The sequence below is a fragment of the Pipistrellus kuhlii genome, unplaced genomic scaffold (genome assembly GCF_014108245.1).
Source record: "Pipistrellus kuhlii isolate mPipKuh1 unplaced genomic scaffold, mPipKuh1.p scaffold_m20_p_8, whole genome shotgun sequence".
Classification (NCBI taxonomy): Eukaryota; Metazoa; Chordata; class Mammalia; order Chiroptera; family Vespertilionidae; genus Pipistrellus; species Pipistrellus kuhlii.
Window position 1 is genome coordinate 3,524,339 of NW_023425584.1, and position 14,755 is coordinate 3,539,093.

Below are 14,755 nucleotides of genomic sequence, written 5' to 3' on the forward strand. Positions count from 1 at the left end.
CCTGGGACACAAGCCCCAGCTCTACGGACACTCTCGGGCTGGCTCCTGTCGCTGGCGGCAGGCGGCAGGCCTGGCACTGAGGCTCACAGCTCCTGGGGCCTCTGGGCACTGCAGGGCCATCATCAGGCCCGCTGCCGGGCTCCCTGAAGCTGCTCCCAGCCCTGTCTGCCAGGTGCCCCGAGGGCGGGCTCAGTGTCTCAGGCACACCTGTATCCGGGGACAGCTTGGCAGAGAGAGCAATGAGGGCACCTCCATGCACCCGCCACTTAGCCGAGGAAGCAAACCATTGCAGAGCCCGTCCTTAGCCCACCCATCGCCAGGGAGAGGAGGGAAGGCTGCCTGAGGGAGGGAGGGAGGGAGGCGCCCTAGAACTCGGCTCACCCTGTGGTGCCAGTGCCATCCTGCAGGACAAGGACCAGCGCCGGGAGTGGCATCTCCAGGGCAGAGGGGCTGGCGGGCGGGTACGTCCTGGATTCAATGTGGCCTGCTCTTTGCGTTCCAGGTTTTCGGTGTAGAAAATGGTTAAAACTCAGCCCGCTGCCACCGCATTCCTGGAAGGCCCCGGGATTTCACACCGTCTGTTCCTGAGGGGCGGCTGCCACACCTGTGCCGGGACAGGAGTGTTTGGAGTCGGGGTAACATGAGCAGCAGACTGACAGATGGGTGTAAATATTGTCCCTGGACGCCCACCTTCCTGCACACCCACCTTCCAGAAGGAGGTGTTTGCCGTCTTTTCTGGCCGGGGTGCATCCGGGCACTGTGTGAGCCCACGTGCCCGCTGTCCACCCCTTCGGGGATGCCCCAGCAGGCAGCTCCCGGAGCGGTGATTCTGTGGCCACGTCTCTGAGGAGCCGCCATACTGCTCCCCAGTAAACGCTTTGTTGTTTGTAAAACGTAAGCCTCCTTTCTCCCGCCCCTCCGCCAGCCTCCCGGCCATCTCCGCCAAACCTCCTGGTGGGCTGGTGCACACCACGGCGGCCTCTGCCTCCTGCAACCACTGAGCAGGCACCCAGGCCTCAGACCGGACTCCTGGCCTCCCTGGCCTCTGTGCCTGCACCCTTCCCTCCTCTCCACTCGCCCCCTGGGCCCCTGCGCCCAGCTCCCCCCACCCCTGCTCTCCGTGCTCCACACGGCTGTCTGCAGGCGACACGGCGACACAGGAGGCACTGCAGCCAGTGTGGCACCTCTCCCCGTCCTTTCTAGCTGCCCCGCCTGCCATTCCCCCAACTCAGTCCGAGCTCTGGGCTCCCCACCAGCCCGGCCTTCCGCGTGCACTTGGCGTCAGTGACCAGCAGGGACCAGGGCCTCCGGCTGCGGACACGGTGCCGGACACACAGGCCTCTCGCTCTGCCTGCGCCTTGCTGCTTCCGTCTGTTCGCTTTAAAGTTGTTGCTAATTCATGTATCCGGCGGGCTGCTGCCTCCACATGCCTGCCCCTTCCTCACTCTGCCCGTCTCCCGTGGCCAGGGGTCTGCAAAGGCCCCGCCCGCCCCGGGCATGGACGCGCGCAGACAGCCCTGGACTGACACCCAGCAGCCGCTTCCCTTGGAGAAAGGGGTGCACGTTCTGAAACGCAAGTTACTGCCAAGTGCCCCCTCAGGAGCTGGTGGGCCGAGCCCTGCCTAGAGGAGAGGTGGCAGCACACTCACTCTCCGTTCTGCCCAAGTCCAGCAGCAGCCGAATGGGAAGCCGGTGCTGAGGGGGCTGCAGGTGGGCAGGGGGAAGGGGGGGTGGGCTTGGGAAAAGGAGGGAGGAGGGGCAGAGGGCACGTCTGTCTCAGCTCCTCAGGGTCACGGCCACCCCTCCCAGCTGTGTAAACCTGCTGGGCATTAGCATATCAAACACCCACCAAAGCCTCCTTAAAAAGCGCCCCAGCTGGTGGCCACAGCAACAGCCAGCGGAGCCGCTTCTAAAGGCACAAGCTCAGCGATGGGCAGCCCTGGTGCCGCCTGCGGAGCGCGGGCCGGCCCTTCTCCAGGCACCAGCTCAGGAGCCCCCCTCCCAGGTGGACAGCCAAGGAAAGTGACAGCACATGTCCTCACACAGGTGTGTCACACGTTCATAGCAGCCCGTCCATCCATCCCCCAGGCGCCCTCAGGGTCACTGCCATGGCCGTCCCAGTGCTCCTTCCCCATGAGCGACAACAGAGGGCCGGTCTTGGGCGTTTGGCCAGGAAGGGTACCGTGCGTACCCAGGCCTCGCTGCCACCACGGCCACACTCGGACCACGTGCTCCGGACCCTGGGGTTGGCCACTGGGGAGTGAGGGGGTGATAACACATTAACACACACACACACACACACACACACAGCCCTCGTCTCTGACAGCAGGCTGGGACTCCGTGCGCTATCTCTTAGATTAGCCGGCTATTTTTGCTCTGTCCTTGCTGGAGGAAAGGCGGCGTGGGCGGCAGGGCCCCAGGGAGATGGCCCCAGGGAGCCGTCATCAGCCCAGGCGAAAACAGAACCAACTTCACGCCCCTCTTCCTCAGAAGCATCTCCGAAGGGAGCACCTGCCAGTGCCGTCCGCAGGGCCGGGCTCCCCACTCTCACCCACACAGAGCAGCTGGCCTGGACCTGCTCGGGCTCACCTTGGGGAGCGGGAGGCGGCGTCAGGAAGAGGCTAGTGCCCTGGCTCCGTGGCTGAGCGTGGACCCGTGAACCAGGAGGTCACCCGGGTTGTGGGTTCGATCCCGGGTAGGGGGCAAGTAGAAGGCAGCTGGCCAATGATTTTCTCTCATCATTGATGTTTCTATCTCTATCTTCCTCTCTCTCTAAAATCAGTAAAAGCATTTAAAGAAAAAGGAGGAGGAGGAGGAGGAGGAGGAGGAGGCTGAGGATTGGCGGTTCCCATGGCCACTGCCTGGGTCCAGTTAATTCGGGAGAGGGCTTCACAGGAGTCAGCGCGCCAAGCCACTGGTTTAAGTGAGAGGACGCAGCTCAGGAAGAGCCCGATGAAGACGCCCGGGGCCGGGTACGGGAAGGGGGTGGCGCTCCCATGTCCCCCTCCCCCCCAGCACACCTGACTCTCCCGCACCTGCAGGTGTCACCAGCTCTCCGCACCTGCCTTTGGCTGGAGGCCTCCGCACAAAGGAACGGTGACTGACCCCATCTTCATCCTCTCCCTGCCCCGAGGCCGCAGGTGGGCCTGGAAGCTCCAGCCCTCCACCACAAGGTTGGCCTCTGCGGCCAGCCCGCCTCAGTGGCTGCAAAGCCCCATTAACACGGCACAGGCATGGTGGTCCCGCTCCTCACAGGACTACACGGTGTCAGGGGCTTTGGGCAGGAGCAGGACGAAGGCCGAATGTGTATTTCTTCTTATAAATCACAGTATCATAGATGCTTCCACTGCAAGCCTTTGCCTAACTGGTCCCTGTGTGACACCCCCTTTCCTTTAATGTGTGGGAGTGTGTGTGTGTGTCCCGCCCCCCCCCCCCCCCGCCCGTCTTTGCTCAAATCTTACCTCTTCAATGAGGCCGACTCTAACCACCCTACTAAACGGCCATGCCTACATTCCAGATCTCCACTAGCCTGCTGCACTTCCCCCAAACGCTTTATCTTCCCATCAGTAACTGATCCCCTGCCAGCCTGTAAGTCCCCCACAGTCAGCTCCAGGCCCAGGGAATCTGTCTGTGCGCTGTGTATCCTAGCACAGTGCCGGGCACAAAGTCGGTGCTGAGTAAATATCTGAATGAAAGCCCTCCTGACGGCTCTATACTTTTAATTCCTTGATTGTGAGCTAATTAAAATGCAGAATACAAGTGTGCCTTACTGTTTAACAGCGAAAATAGTCATGTATGAAATGTTCTCCAAAAACAAGATATATAAGTAAGCTTTGAACATTTGCTTTTAAAAAACAGACACTTGATTTATTTTAAGTCCATAAGAGCATTTCATAGGGACTGATGGGGTTAGTCCTACATTCTCCGAGACCATAGAGGGAATGTGAACAGTGCCCCCTCATGGCTGGAAGTGGAGGGGCTACTTCCTGATGGGTGGGTTGACTTACAACCCCAGTGGCTGATAGGAAGGAGTTGTAAGATAAATGTTATTGATGACAGTTCAAAATAGATCAAATTCAACATTATTTTCAGAAGGCAAGTAAAAGAGGAATAAAGTGTCAAAGGAAGAATGTGTAGGAGTACGGAACCCACACATTTCCATATTGTGAGGAGGATGTTGACAATTTGTGGGAAGCAGTGAAGGAAAATGTTAGGACAAGAAAATCCTGACTTGATAGCATCCATCTGCTGCTCTTACAGCTGGAATCTGAGTGGGACTCTCCATCTGTGCTTTACTCTCAGCTTCAGCTTAACATAACAAGACACATGTGTTTAAGGATGTCAGCGATGAAGTATAAATGCCTGCCACACTCTGACTCAACAGCCTGCAGTGCAGCCAAGCTCTGCTCGGTCCCGTGACCACCTGGCACTTCAGAGCCGAGGCCCTAACTGTGGCCCCGCTGCCTGACCACATCTAAACGGAAGCCCAGCTGCCCGGCCCGCCCCCCGCAGGCCCGGTGGCTCCCCCGGGCCCCTCGGCCCAGAGCTCCCCACCCGGGACTCCCGTTGCTGTCTCCTGGGAGCTGCACTCGCTCCTTTTTCCTCAAACAGCCGCTGCGAGCATCTATTGGGAGGATGGTTCCTCGTTACAAGTGGGGAAACTGAGGCTTAGTGGCATCAGGTCACTTGCCATGGCCAAGTGGTCCATTATTAAGAGCCAAGCTTCAAAGTCTGTGCTCCCCCCACTTGCCCCTCTGCCTCCAGGTTCCCCTCCGGGGGCCTCCGGGCTATAAATAGTGGGAGGCTGGGACGCGTGTGCGAGGTTAGCCAGGCCCGCCGTAGACACTGCAGACACTGACGTCTCAGCCGGCCTGGCCACGGCCCATCCCCTGGCACCCCAGGACTCGGGCCCAGACAGCCTCACTATCACCGCTTCACGCTCCTGGTTATATTTAGCTCCGGACCTCAAAGGGAAAGGTGGGCCAGCCCTGCCACACGGCGCCCTGGCCAGGCGGGCTGCTGGCATAGAAAGAGGCTGTCTCCTCTCCCTCTGGGAGGGGCCGCGGCTGCTGGTCACTGTATCTGTGACAGTCAGCCTGTCTACAACAGGCGTGTGCCTGGGGCTCCAGGCTGCTTTGTTGCAAGAACAAATAAATGACCGAAGTCCATGTCTTAGAAACCTGGGCACCAAAAACAGGCACACCAGTTCCCGGGGGAGGTCTTGTAAAGCCAATGCATTCACTCTATCCAGTACAGTCCAGTTTATTCAGGAATGGACCCAAGTCGTCATCCGCCCACCCCCGTTTCTCTTCGCCGCCCCCTGATCGGGCTTGAAGGCAACAGCAGGAGAGAGAGAGGGAGAGAGGAACCTCAGACCCCAGAGGGTGGCTCCGAGTGCCCCACGTAGCAGCCACCCAGTGTGGTGGCTCTGGGATCCCGTGCCTGTAGGATCCCCGTGCCTGTAGGATCCCCATGCCTGTAGGATCCCCGTGCCTGTAGGATCCCCGTGCCTGTAGGCACCTGGCACAGCCTCCAGCTGCCTGCAAAACCCAGAGCAGAGCGTCTCCATCCGCCTGCGCAGCACCTGGACCCCGGGGGCTGGGTCGGCTGGCAGCGGGGCCAGAGCTCAGGAGCCCGGCTGGGTCCTGACCCGGAGCTTGAAGGGCAGCTGCTGGCAGTTCTGGGCTCTCACAGAAATGGGAAGAGCCGCTTTTTGACAATGTAGAGAACCGTAGCCAGGAAAAGGGCCAGGGCCAGGAAGATCAGCAGCTTGTCCGTCAGCTCCCGGCGGTTGTACTTTGTGATGAGCTTCCGCCCCAGCTGGATGGTCCCCGACATGGACTTGAACTCTTCGTTGGCGTCCAGGATGGTCCGGGAAGAGTTGACTGAAACATAGAGGGAGGGAGCCTGACTCAGAGGCTGCAGAGCGGAGCCCGAAGCTGGCCCCGCAGGCGGGCTCCCGGCACACACTCTCTCTGCAGCAGGTTCCAGAGCAGGGACCGAGCAGACAGCCGGAGGGAGAGCGGGACAAAACCCCCCTGGGCCGCACCAGCTCAGAGAGCCGTCCTTTCCTACCTACAGCGCCCCGGCCCCAGCGGGGAGCCCAGTGGACACCCCAGGGAGAAGGGCAGAGAGCTTCCTGCAGCCGCCGGCCACAAAACCAAACCCGAGACTGGGGACAGGCCCCCGGAGGTCCGTATGGGACAGAGCTGGAGGGCCAGCCTTCAGCCTGTGGGGGCGCCCAGCCAGGACACCTGGCGGCCAGGCCGCTCTGTGGGGTCAGAGAGGCGGCGCTGGGCCCTGCAGCAGCCCTCACACAAGCAAGGCCTGGGGTCCCGGGCTGAGGCTGTACAGATGGGGCACCTGTGCCTGGACACTGAGTGACACCTACGAGGAGGCCCTGTCCCCTCAGGGTGGCTGTGCCCAGGAGTCCACTTGACCGCTGGGCCTGCCACTTGGGGAAGAAGGTCGCCAGGCAAGATCCCCCCACAAAGGAAAACAAAGCGTCACTGGAACAGCCACGGAATGCCACGTGCTGTCACGTGGACAGCGAGGCGTGAAAGAGGCGTGTGAGTTGGAAGAAAGAGGCGGGTGGATAACACTTCATATGCGACGCCATCCGTGTGGAGACGGCAGGATGACAGAAGAAACGGAACCGTGGGCATGGCAGGCAGTGTGGGCGGGAGGCAGCGGGAGGGGCCTGGGGCAGGGGCCGTGTCCCGGGAGCAGCTTCCCGCCAGCCCGGCGTTACCCAGCGTCTGCATGGCTTCCTCGCTCTGCTGCACCTGCTGGGACATCACCCTGCTGATCCCCATGAGGTTCTCGGTGATGGTGCTGGACGTCTGCGCCAGGTTCTCCTTGGCGGTTTTCCTAGGAGTCCAGAGGAGGAGGAGGGTCAGCAAAGGCCCGGCTGTGGGGAAGCCCGCAGGCAAAGGAGACCCATGCTTTACCCTCTCCGCGCAGACAGCCGGAGGGAGAACAGGACAAAACTCCCCTGGGCCGCACCAGCTCACAGAGCCGTCCTTTCCCACTACAGTGCCACAGGCCCAGGGGGAGCCCAGTGGACACCCCAGGGAGAAGGGCAGAGAGTCAGTGCCCAGGAGCATGCCGAGCTTCCTAAAGCGGCCAGCAGGGCGTCCGGTGCGCCCTCTGCAGCAGACATAGTACCTTTGCCTCAAGAGGTCTCCTCCCTGGAGCAGCTCTGCCTTCTCCAGGTTGTCGATGGCGATTTTGCAGGTGAGATTCGCTTTCCGCCACGACGTCTGATTGCTGGAATCAGAAGGGGCACGTGTGAGTTTCTGACAGTCCCAGTCAGAGCAGGTCCTCCCTCCGGCAGGGGGGGGGGGGGCGGACACGCAGGGGTGGCCCACGGAGTCCATCCCCCCTCCCGCCCTTCCTCCTCCTGTGGCCCCAGCTACTGCAGCAGCCCAGGCCCGGCACCTCTCGCCTGGACCCCGGCCGCCTCCGGATAGTCTCTTACTGCCCGCACTGCCCCTGTGCCCGGCAGCCCGAGAGAGCAGTCTGGTCCTGGCACAGCCATCTATGCAGCCCGTATGGCTCCAGACTTCAAGGTAACCTCTGACCCCAGCTGGGCACACAAGGCCCAGCTCTGCCCAGCTCTCCCCACACTTCACTGCGCTGCCTGCACGCGCTGGCTCTGCCCCGAGACCGTGCCTCACCATGTGTGCGTCACCAGCACCAAATTGACAGTTCTGGCCCAGCAGCTGTTCAGTGTACGTTGTAAGAAGTAGAAAAAGCATCAAAAGGCAGTTTTCCTCAACATTTCTCCAAGGTCTGATGTTCTTTACATATCACAGACAGATCGCGGAGGAACAAGCACAGGAGCCAGCAGGCTGGGGGGACATGATTTATTTCCATGTACCCGCTCTCTGGGAGGGAAACGATGTGCTGAGCGACGGCCGGAGTCAGCAGTCAGCCTTTGTGATCGGAAAAAGGCGAACTGGGTCCCCAGGACCAAGCGCATGCGCTCACGCCCACTGCACCCCCTGGAACACTTCACGGCACACAGAGTGTGAACTGACAGGCGGACCTCTACCGGCACCGAAGCTGAGTTTTCAGAAGAGTCCCCGGCGCCTGACCAGCGGCTGCTATGCCATTTCATGCCTAACATTTTACACAATCCGAGACCCTTCCAAACCGCTATTAGCAGGCAGCCTGTGGGACTGTGAGGCAAGATGAACGAGCACAGTGCCCGCCGAGGGGCTCACGCTTATGCGGAGGAAGACAAGCCCTCAGTTACTGGTCCGGGACAAGCACGGGCACCCAGCAGGCCCAGCGACTGCTCCCACACACCATCGCCAAAGCCTTCATCTCTGCTCGCTCCTCTGCCCTCGACTCCAAGCGTGAACGGCCGTTCCCAACTTCCAACCCACACTCGGGGACTGTCTGGCATCACTTGTTACACATCCTGACGATCCTCTCTAGACAGGATCTGTAGTCTAGTGCTCGTGGTGGCCCTGGGAAGCAAAGGGCATCCTGACACGAAGTATCACCGAGCCAACCACTTTAGCTCTGGTCACTGCTCACACCTCCCTCAGGCACACCCACGGCCTGCACCCCCACGGCCTGCACACCCACAGCCGGCTCAGCCGCCTCCTGATCTGAGTGTCACAAACAGCTGCTGTCGGCGGGGAGGATGCTGGAAGGCTCTCACACCAGAAGCAAAGCCACAGACAAACACGATGTGGCAGAGTTCGACCACCTACAAAGGATGAAAGGAACGCCTGGGGTGTGTGTGTGTGTGTGTGTGTGTGTGTGCAGCAGGGGCTTTCAAAGAGAAAGAACTGGCTCCCGTAGGGCTGGGATAGGTGATGGAGTCCTCCCGGAAGCTTCTATTTTATTTTTTAACATTTTATTTCAGAAAGGGGGAGGGAGACAGAAACATCAATGATGAGAGAATCATTGATCAGCTGCCTCCTGCACTTTCCCCACTGGGGATCGCAACCCAGGCCTGTGCCCTTGACCAGAATCGAGCCCAGGACCCTTCAGTCCACAGGCCAACATTCTATCCACTGAGCCAAACCGGCGAGGGCGCCCTCAAATACTTTCACAATAAAATCCCTCTTATTGTTATGGTACAAAAGTCAAAAGTGAAGGGAGAGGTACTGTTTCAGACAATTTTGTTGGAAAAGTCCCCCAATTCAATAGCAAGAATTAGTGCACACCTTCAATTACAGAATCCAGTCTTAGCACACAGTCACAATATAACACCAGAGGCCTGGTGCACAAATGTGTGCCCTGGTGGGGTCCAGTTGGCGCCCCCCCTCCCCCTATAGAAGATGACAGGGGGCAGAGCCAGCCAGGGCAAGGGGCCAAGGTTGTTCCAGTCATTCTGGTCATTCTGCCATTCGGTCACTGGGCTTTTCTTATGTAAGATGAGCTTATTTACATGTTCTTGTTTCCCTTTCAAAATTTTCTAAATTTTGGTCCATCTTAAATAGGTTCACTTACAGTGGAGCAATTCTCCTTAGATAAAAAGGGCCTAGATTACAATAGCAAATGTAATATTTTTTTGGTTTTGTTTTAAAAATATAAATACAAATGCAGTGTAACAAAGCAAATACGCACCAATATGCTTTTGTAAACTGTGCCCATCCCGCCTGCCCAGCAGCCCCTGCGCGCCCTCCCCTGTGAGAATTACTCACCCTGAGAGGACATGCAGTCCGTGTACAAACGACACAGTTAAGTCACCAACCTCAGGTGTCCGCGGCAAACCCAGGGAGGCTCCAGGGAGCACGAGACCAGCAGAGGCCACGGCGGGAGGCCAGGCCGCCTACCTGAGCATCTGCTTCTTGTGGTTCTCCACCTCCTGGAGCAGAACTTGCTTGTCCGACTCTCTGTCTTGTTCTTTAGCTGACTGCTCCAGCTCCTACGGGGGAAGCAGCTCTGTGTGAAACCCACTGCAAAGCCAACTGGAAAACCAGAGCGCACTTCCGGATTAGCCAGGCCGCCCACAGCACTGGGACCCTCCTCCTGCAGGGCACTTCGGAAGGCCAAACATCCTTAGACACAGAGCCAAGTCTATAAGGAAATAAGGACAGCCCTAGCTGGTCTGGCTCAGTGGATAGAGCATCAGCCTGTGGACGGAAGGGTCCCAGGTTCAATTCCAGTCAAGGGCACGTGCCCATTGTGGGCTGGATCCCCACAGGGGGCCTGCAGGAGGCAGCTGATCAATGATCCTCTCTCACCACTGATGTTTCTTTCTATCTCTCTCCCCTCTCCCTGCTTCTCTGAATTAAAATGTTTGTGTGTTTTTTAAAGAGAGAAAATAAGGACAATCCAAGACCCCAGAGTGAGGAGGAGACCGAACCAGTGCAGACAGCCCGTGAGCGGTGCAGGCTGCAGAGAGGACGATGTACGTCTGCCATGCAGCACGAAAACACTAACCAGGAACCTGACCCCACTTAGCCATCATGGGAACACCAAAACACGCCATTCTCAAAACTGCCCTGGGAAGTTCCCGTGGAAGACAGCACAGGGCAGACCGCTGTTTCCCCAGCTCCGGAGCAGACTGTCCTCTTGGGTTCAATTGTTGGCTGGCATCGGGGCCTCGCAATATGAAAACCATATGGCTTTACACCCAGCTCCACCTGCAGGCCATGCAGGTGCCCACCACCTTCTGAGAGGTGGGCGGCTCTCTGCCACCCGCACTGAAGGCACAGCGTGGAAACACCTCCGTTATCCAAACCGGCACTTCCCGCTGCGTGTTTTTGAGATGGCACATACACCGGAGTCGAATCCAGGAGCGTAATGGGCATATGCTGTGACTGTGATGACAAAACAGGGGGGAGGAGGCTGGGCAAAGCGGCAGTCTCAGACATCTCCCCAGGAGACACCGGTGCCGGACTGGGGGAACGGGTTGGAGAGTGGGAGAGGAAAGAAAGGAGTTCAAAGGACCACAGAGTTTTTAAGCTGAAAACTTCCAAGGACAAGGGCGTCCCTGCCACCGTCTCTCACAGCTGGCGGGCGCTGCGTCCCTAAGTTCCTAGCTGTGACCCGGTAACAGGTCAGTCCAGCTCCCTCACTGCACAGCTCTCAGGCAGAGGCCAGTCCTAGGACCGAGCCCCCCCCTCTCCTGCCCCCGTCCCTCAGCGCCTCAGGTCTGCCGCTCACCTGTATCCTGTGCCGGAGCTGCTGAAACTTCTCCTTCACTTTAGCATTCAGCTCAGTAAGTGCACTCAGTGGTCCCGAGCAATCCCGGATATCCTAGGAGACAGTGAGGAGACGAGGGCCCGTCTCAGGGCAGCGGGAGAATCTGACACCATCAGTACGAGGAGAGCTGGCTCACGCCACTGACCGTCACTCAGCCCGGTCTCTGCTGTCTACCTCTGCAACACAGGCTAACAGGTCATCCTTCACACTCTTCTCATCCCTCTTTAAGCTGCTTGTGAACAGGTAACATAAAAGCATAGAGAGAGACACAACTATGTCTTGACTTATTAGTTCCTAAAGTTTAACAAAACGCCACGTGGCAAGTATGAAAGCCTTAGAGCAGTTTGTGTATTCAGCGAAAATGTAAATCCAAGCAGATGTTTGTTTGTTTTTAACTCAATCTTTATTGTTCATATTATTACAAAGGTTCTTCATTTCTTCCCCCCTCCACCAGGTTCTCTCCCCACCCTCCGCCCCCTCCCCACCCCCCATTGTCCTCATCTATAGGTGCAGTTTATGTTCAGTCTCTTCCCGCATCCACCACTCCCCCTTTCCCCGAGAACAGTCAGTCCACTCCCCTCCCATATCGCTGACTCTACTACAATCAACAGCTAATATTGTTCATCAGGTTTTTCAATCTCCTTTTGTTGTTGTTGTTGTTGTTGTTTTTAATTAATAAACTTTTACACTTCTAAGAATAAATTTTAAAATCTAATAATTTTAAACCTTGTTTTTTTTCTGCTCTGGGAATTGAGAAGCAAACTTGTTTACATGTAAATTTGCCCTTAGGCTATCAAAAGGTGTAGATGCTACTATTTGTGTGTGTGTGTGTGTTTTTAAATTTCTCTATTGATTAAGGTATCACATATTTGTCCTCATCTCCCCATTCCCATCCCAAACCCCTCCCCACGCATGCCCCCACCCCTGTTGCCTTTGACCACTGGTTAAGCTCATATGGATGCAGATCCTACAAACTTCAGGTCTTTGGAAACGGGCACTGGATTCCTGACATCAGATGACAAGCTGAGCTTCAATGTGATTCTACAAACCCTCTATCAGAGAGCTCAGTGTTTATAGACAGACTAAGGACGGGTTTAGAATTCATCTTCCGGCAGTCAGGATTAGTGGAGCCAGGTTTTAGAGTGGGCCCTAGGGCCAGACCATGCGGATTCAGATTCTGGCTGTGTATTTATTAGCCGTGCAACCTCGAAAAGAAACAATCAGTCGAGTTCTGAGCCTCAGGTCTGTCCCTCATCATATTACCTGCCGCATAGACCATGTATGTGCAGAAGGCATTTAGCAGAGGAACTGAAGCACAGTAAGGATGCAATGATCCTAGCTCTATGATCACTCTTCTCATTAGATTTCAGAACTGGCCTGACAGTTTGTAGTTTACACTCGGAAGAAGGGAAGTGTAAATGTTTGCATTAAAATGTCCTCACTTGCTCTCTGGCTTAATCATTAAATCACACTTCCTGGCAACTCATTAGGTTTATTTTACACCTGGTTTGGGTGGGGTGGAGAGGGGATGGGGAGGGTTACTTTTCTTGACTTTTTGTCCCAGCTCTGAATCTACATCTCATGTTTAGGAACGCTTATTGGAAATGGAAACGATGTGCCCAAAACCCAGGTTTAAAACTCTTGGTTTCTGCCCTGACCAGTTTGGATCAGTGGATGGAGTGTCGGCCTGCGGACTGAAGGGTCCCAGGTTCGATTCCGGTCAAGGGCATGTACCTTGGTTGCGGGCACATCCCCAGTAGGAGGTGGGCAGGAGGCAGCTAATGGATATTTCTCTCTCATAGATGTTTCTAATGCTCTCTCTCTCTCCCTTCCTCTCTGTAAAAAAAACACACCAAAAAACCCCCCCAAAAAAACCTCTGGTTTCTTTTCTGCTGAACTTGAGGAACTGTTTTCACATTCCTACCTCTTGCCTATGCCAACTGGTTTATTGCACTATTTACCTTCCACCTTCAATGGCTTATATACTATTTATGGGACCTCGGTGCCCCAAATCCCTCCTCTAGGCTGACTCTCTGCTGGTGGCCCGGGTCCCAGCTCTGCCACCACCTGCCCTCAGACTCAGGCCGGAAATCACATCCCCGGTCCAGGTGACGTTCATTTCCCGGGCGCCCCCCATGGCCAGGCGGCCTCGGGCGCCCCGGGCCGGACCCAGGGGAGCTGGCCGGCAGGGGGCGGGGCAGGAGGCGGGGCCCCCGGGGTGACAGGTACCCGGTGCCGGGTTCCCGGCGCGGCTCCCTGCGGGGCCGCAAAGGCGAGGTGAGCAGAAGTCCCGACTTTTAACAATTTCGTCCCGCGGCGTTTTAAAACAGTCCCGACTTAAAGGAAAAAAAAGAAAAGAAAAAATCGGGACTGTTTTAAAGCGCCTCGGGACGCGGGACAAATTGTTCGGAATCGGGACTGTCCCGCCCAAAGCGGGGCGCCCGGTCACCTCACGCAAAGGGGAAGCCTGGGCAGGGGCGAGGGCCATGGGGCCCCGGAGGAGCCAAGCCAACGCCGCCCGGACGGTGGAAGGGTCAAGGGTTAGGGGCCCGAGGGGCCAGAGAGAAGCTGCCGCCACGGCGCGGGGCGGCGGCCGGAGAGGGAGGCCTGGCCGAGCCCGCGCTCAGGGCAGCTGGAGCCCGGCAGGGCCCCGGGAACCGGTACCTGGATCAGCGCCTTCACCTCCAGGTCGAATTTGACGATCTCTTGGTTACAGATCCGGACGTGGACATCTTGGGCGGCCGCCATGTTGGAGACGCCGGCTACGGGCAGCGGCGGGGGCCAAGTTCAAACGCGTTTCCGTGCCGCCCGCCCGGCCTTCGCCACAGCGCCCCCTGGAGGCCGGCCCTTGGCCAGCGAGGGTGGCGGCGCTGAGACCAGGGCGCTCCTCACACTCCTCACTCCACTCGCAGGGGGAGTTCAGCCTCGCCTTTCCGTGTGGCCCTAAGGAAAAACATAACAGAGAGGAAAGAAGAGGGAGCATCAAGAACACGTTCACGGTGGCCTCTCCCCATCGCCCGCAGACCAGCCATTCTAAGGATTACAGATCTCTCTCTCTCTCTCTCTCTCTCTCTCTCTCTCTCTCTCTCTCTCTCTCATAGAGAGGGAGTAAGAGAAAGACTGGAACAGTATCCATTGGGATGTCCCTGGAAGGTGGCATTGACAGTGTTTTCTATTTCTTTTTTTTTTCCTTTCATTCTTTCTTTTTTACAGAGAGTAAGGGAGAGAGATAGAGAGCTAGAAACGTCGATGAGAGAGAAACATCGACCAGTTGCCTCTTGCACACCCCCCACTGGGGATGTGCCCGCAACCAAGGTACATGCCCTTGACTGGAATCAAACCTGGGACCTTTCAGTCCGCAGAACGATGCTCTACCACTGAGCCAAACCGGTTTCGGCTGTTTTCTATTTATTTAAGCTTCCTCATATGTTGCATATTTGACAGTGAACCCACATCCCACCTCTGTGCCCCAGTGCCCTCAGAGGCCACCTGGTGGGATGAGAAGGGAGAAGCCCCCAGCACAGCCCCCAGCACAGCGTGGGAGAGTGGCCTCTGCTGAGCACAGGGCGCTGGCTGTGATCAG

At 57.4% G+C, this 14,755-nt stretch overlaps 1 protein-coding gene across 1 annotated transcript; it reads right to left on the reverse strand.

Moving 5' to 3' along the window:
* Positions 1-5,248: 5,248 nt before the first annotated feature.
* On the reverse strand, positions 5,249-14,014 carry BNIP1 (BCL2 interacting protein 1). Its single transcript, XM_036424763.2, has 6 exons — positions 13,837-14,014; positions 11,134-11,226; positions 9,798-9,889; positions 7,168-7,269; positions 6,752-6,870; positions 5,249-5,885 (listed from the first exon to the last, which is right to left on the reverse strand). The coding sequence occupies exons 1-6, from the start codon at positions 13,918-13,920 to the stop codon at positions 5,689-5,691; spliced, it is 687 nt and encodes a 228-aa protein (XP_036280656.1). The 5' UTR covers positions 13,921-14,014; the 3' UTR covers positions 5,249-5,688.
* Positions 14,015-14,755: the final 741 nt, after the last annotated feature.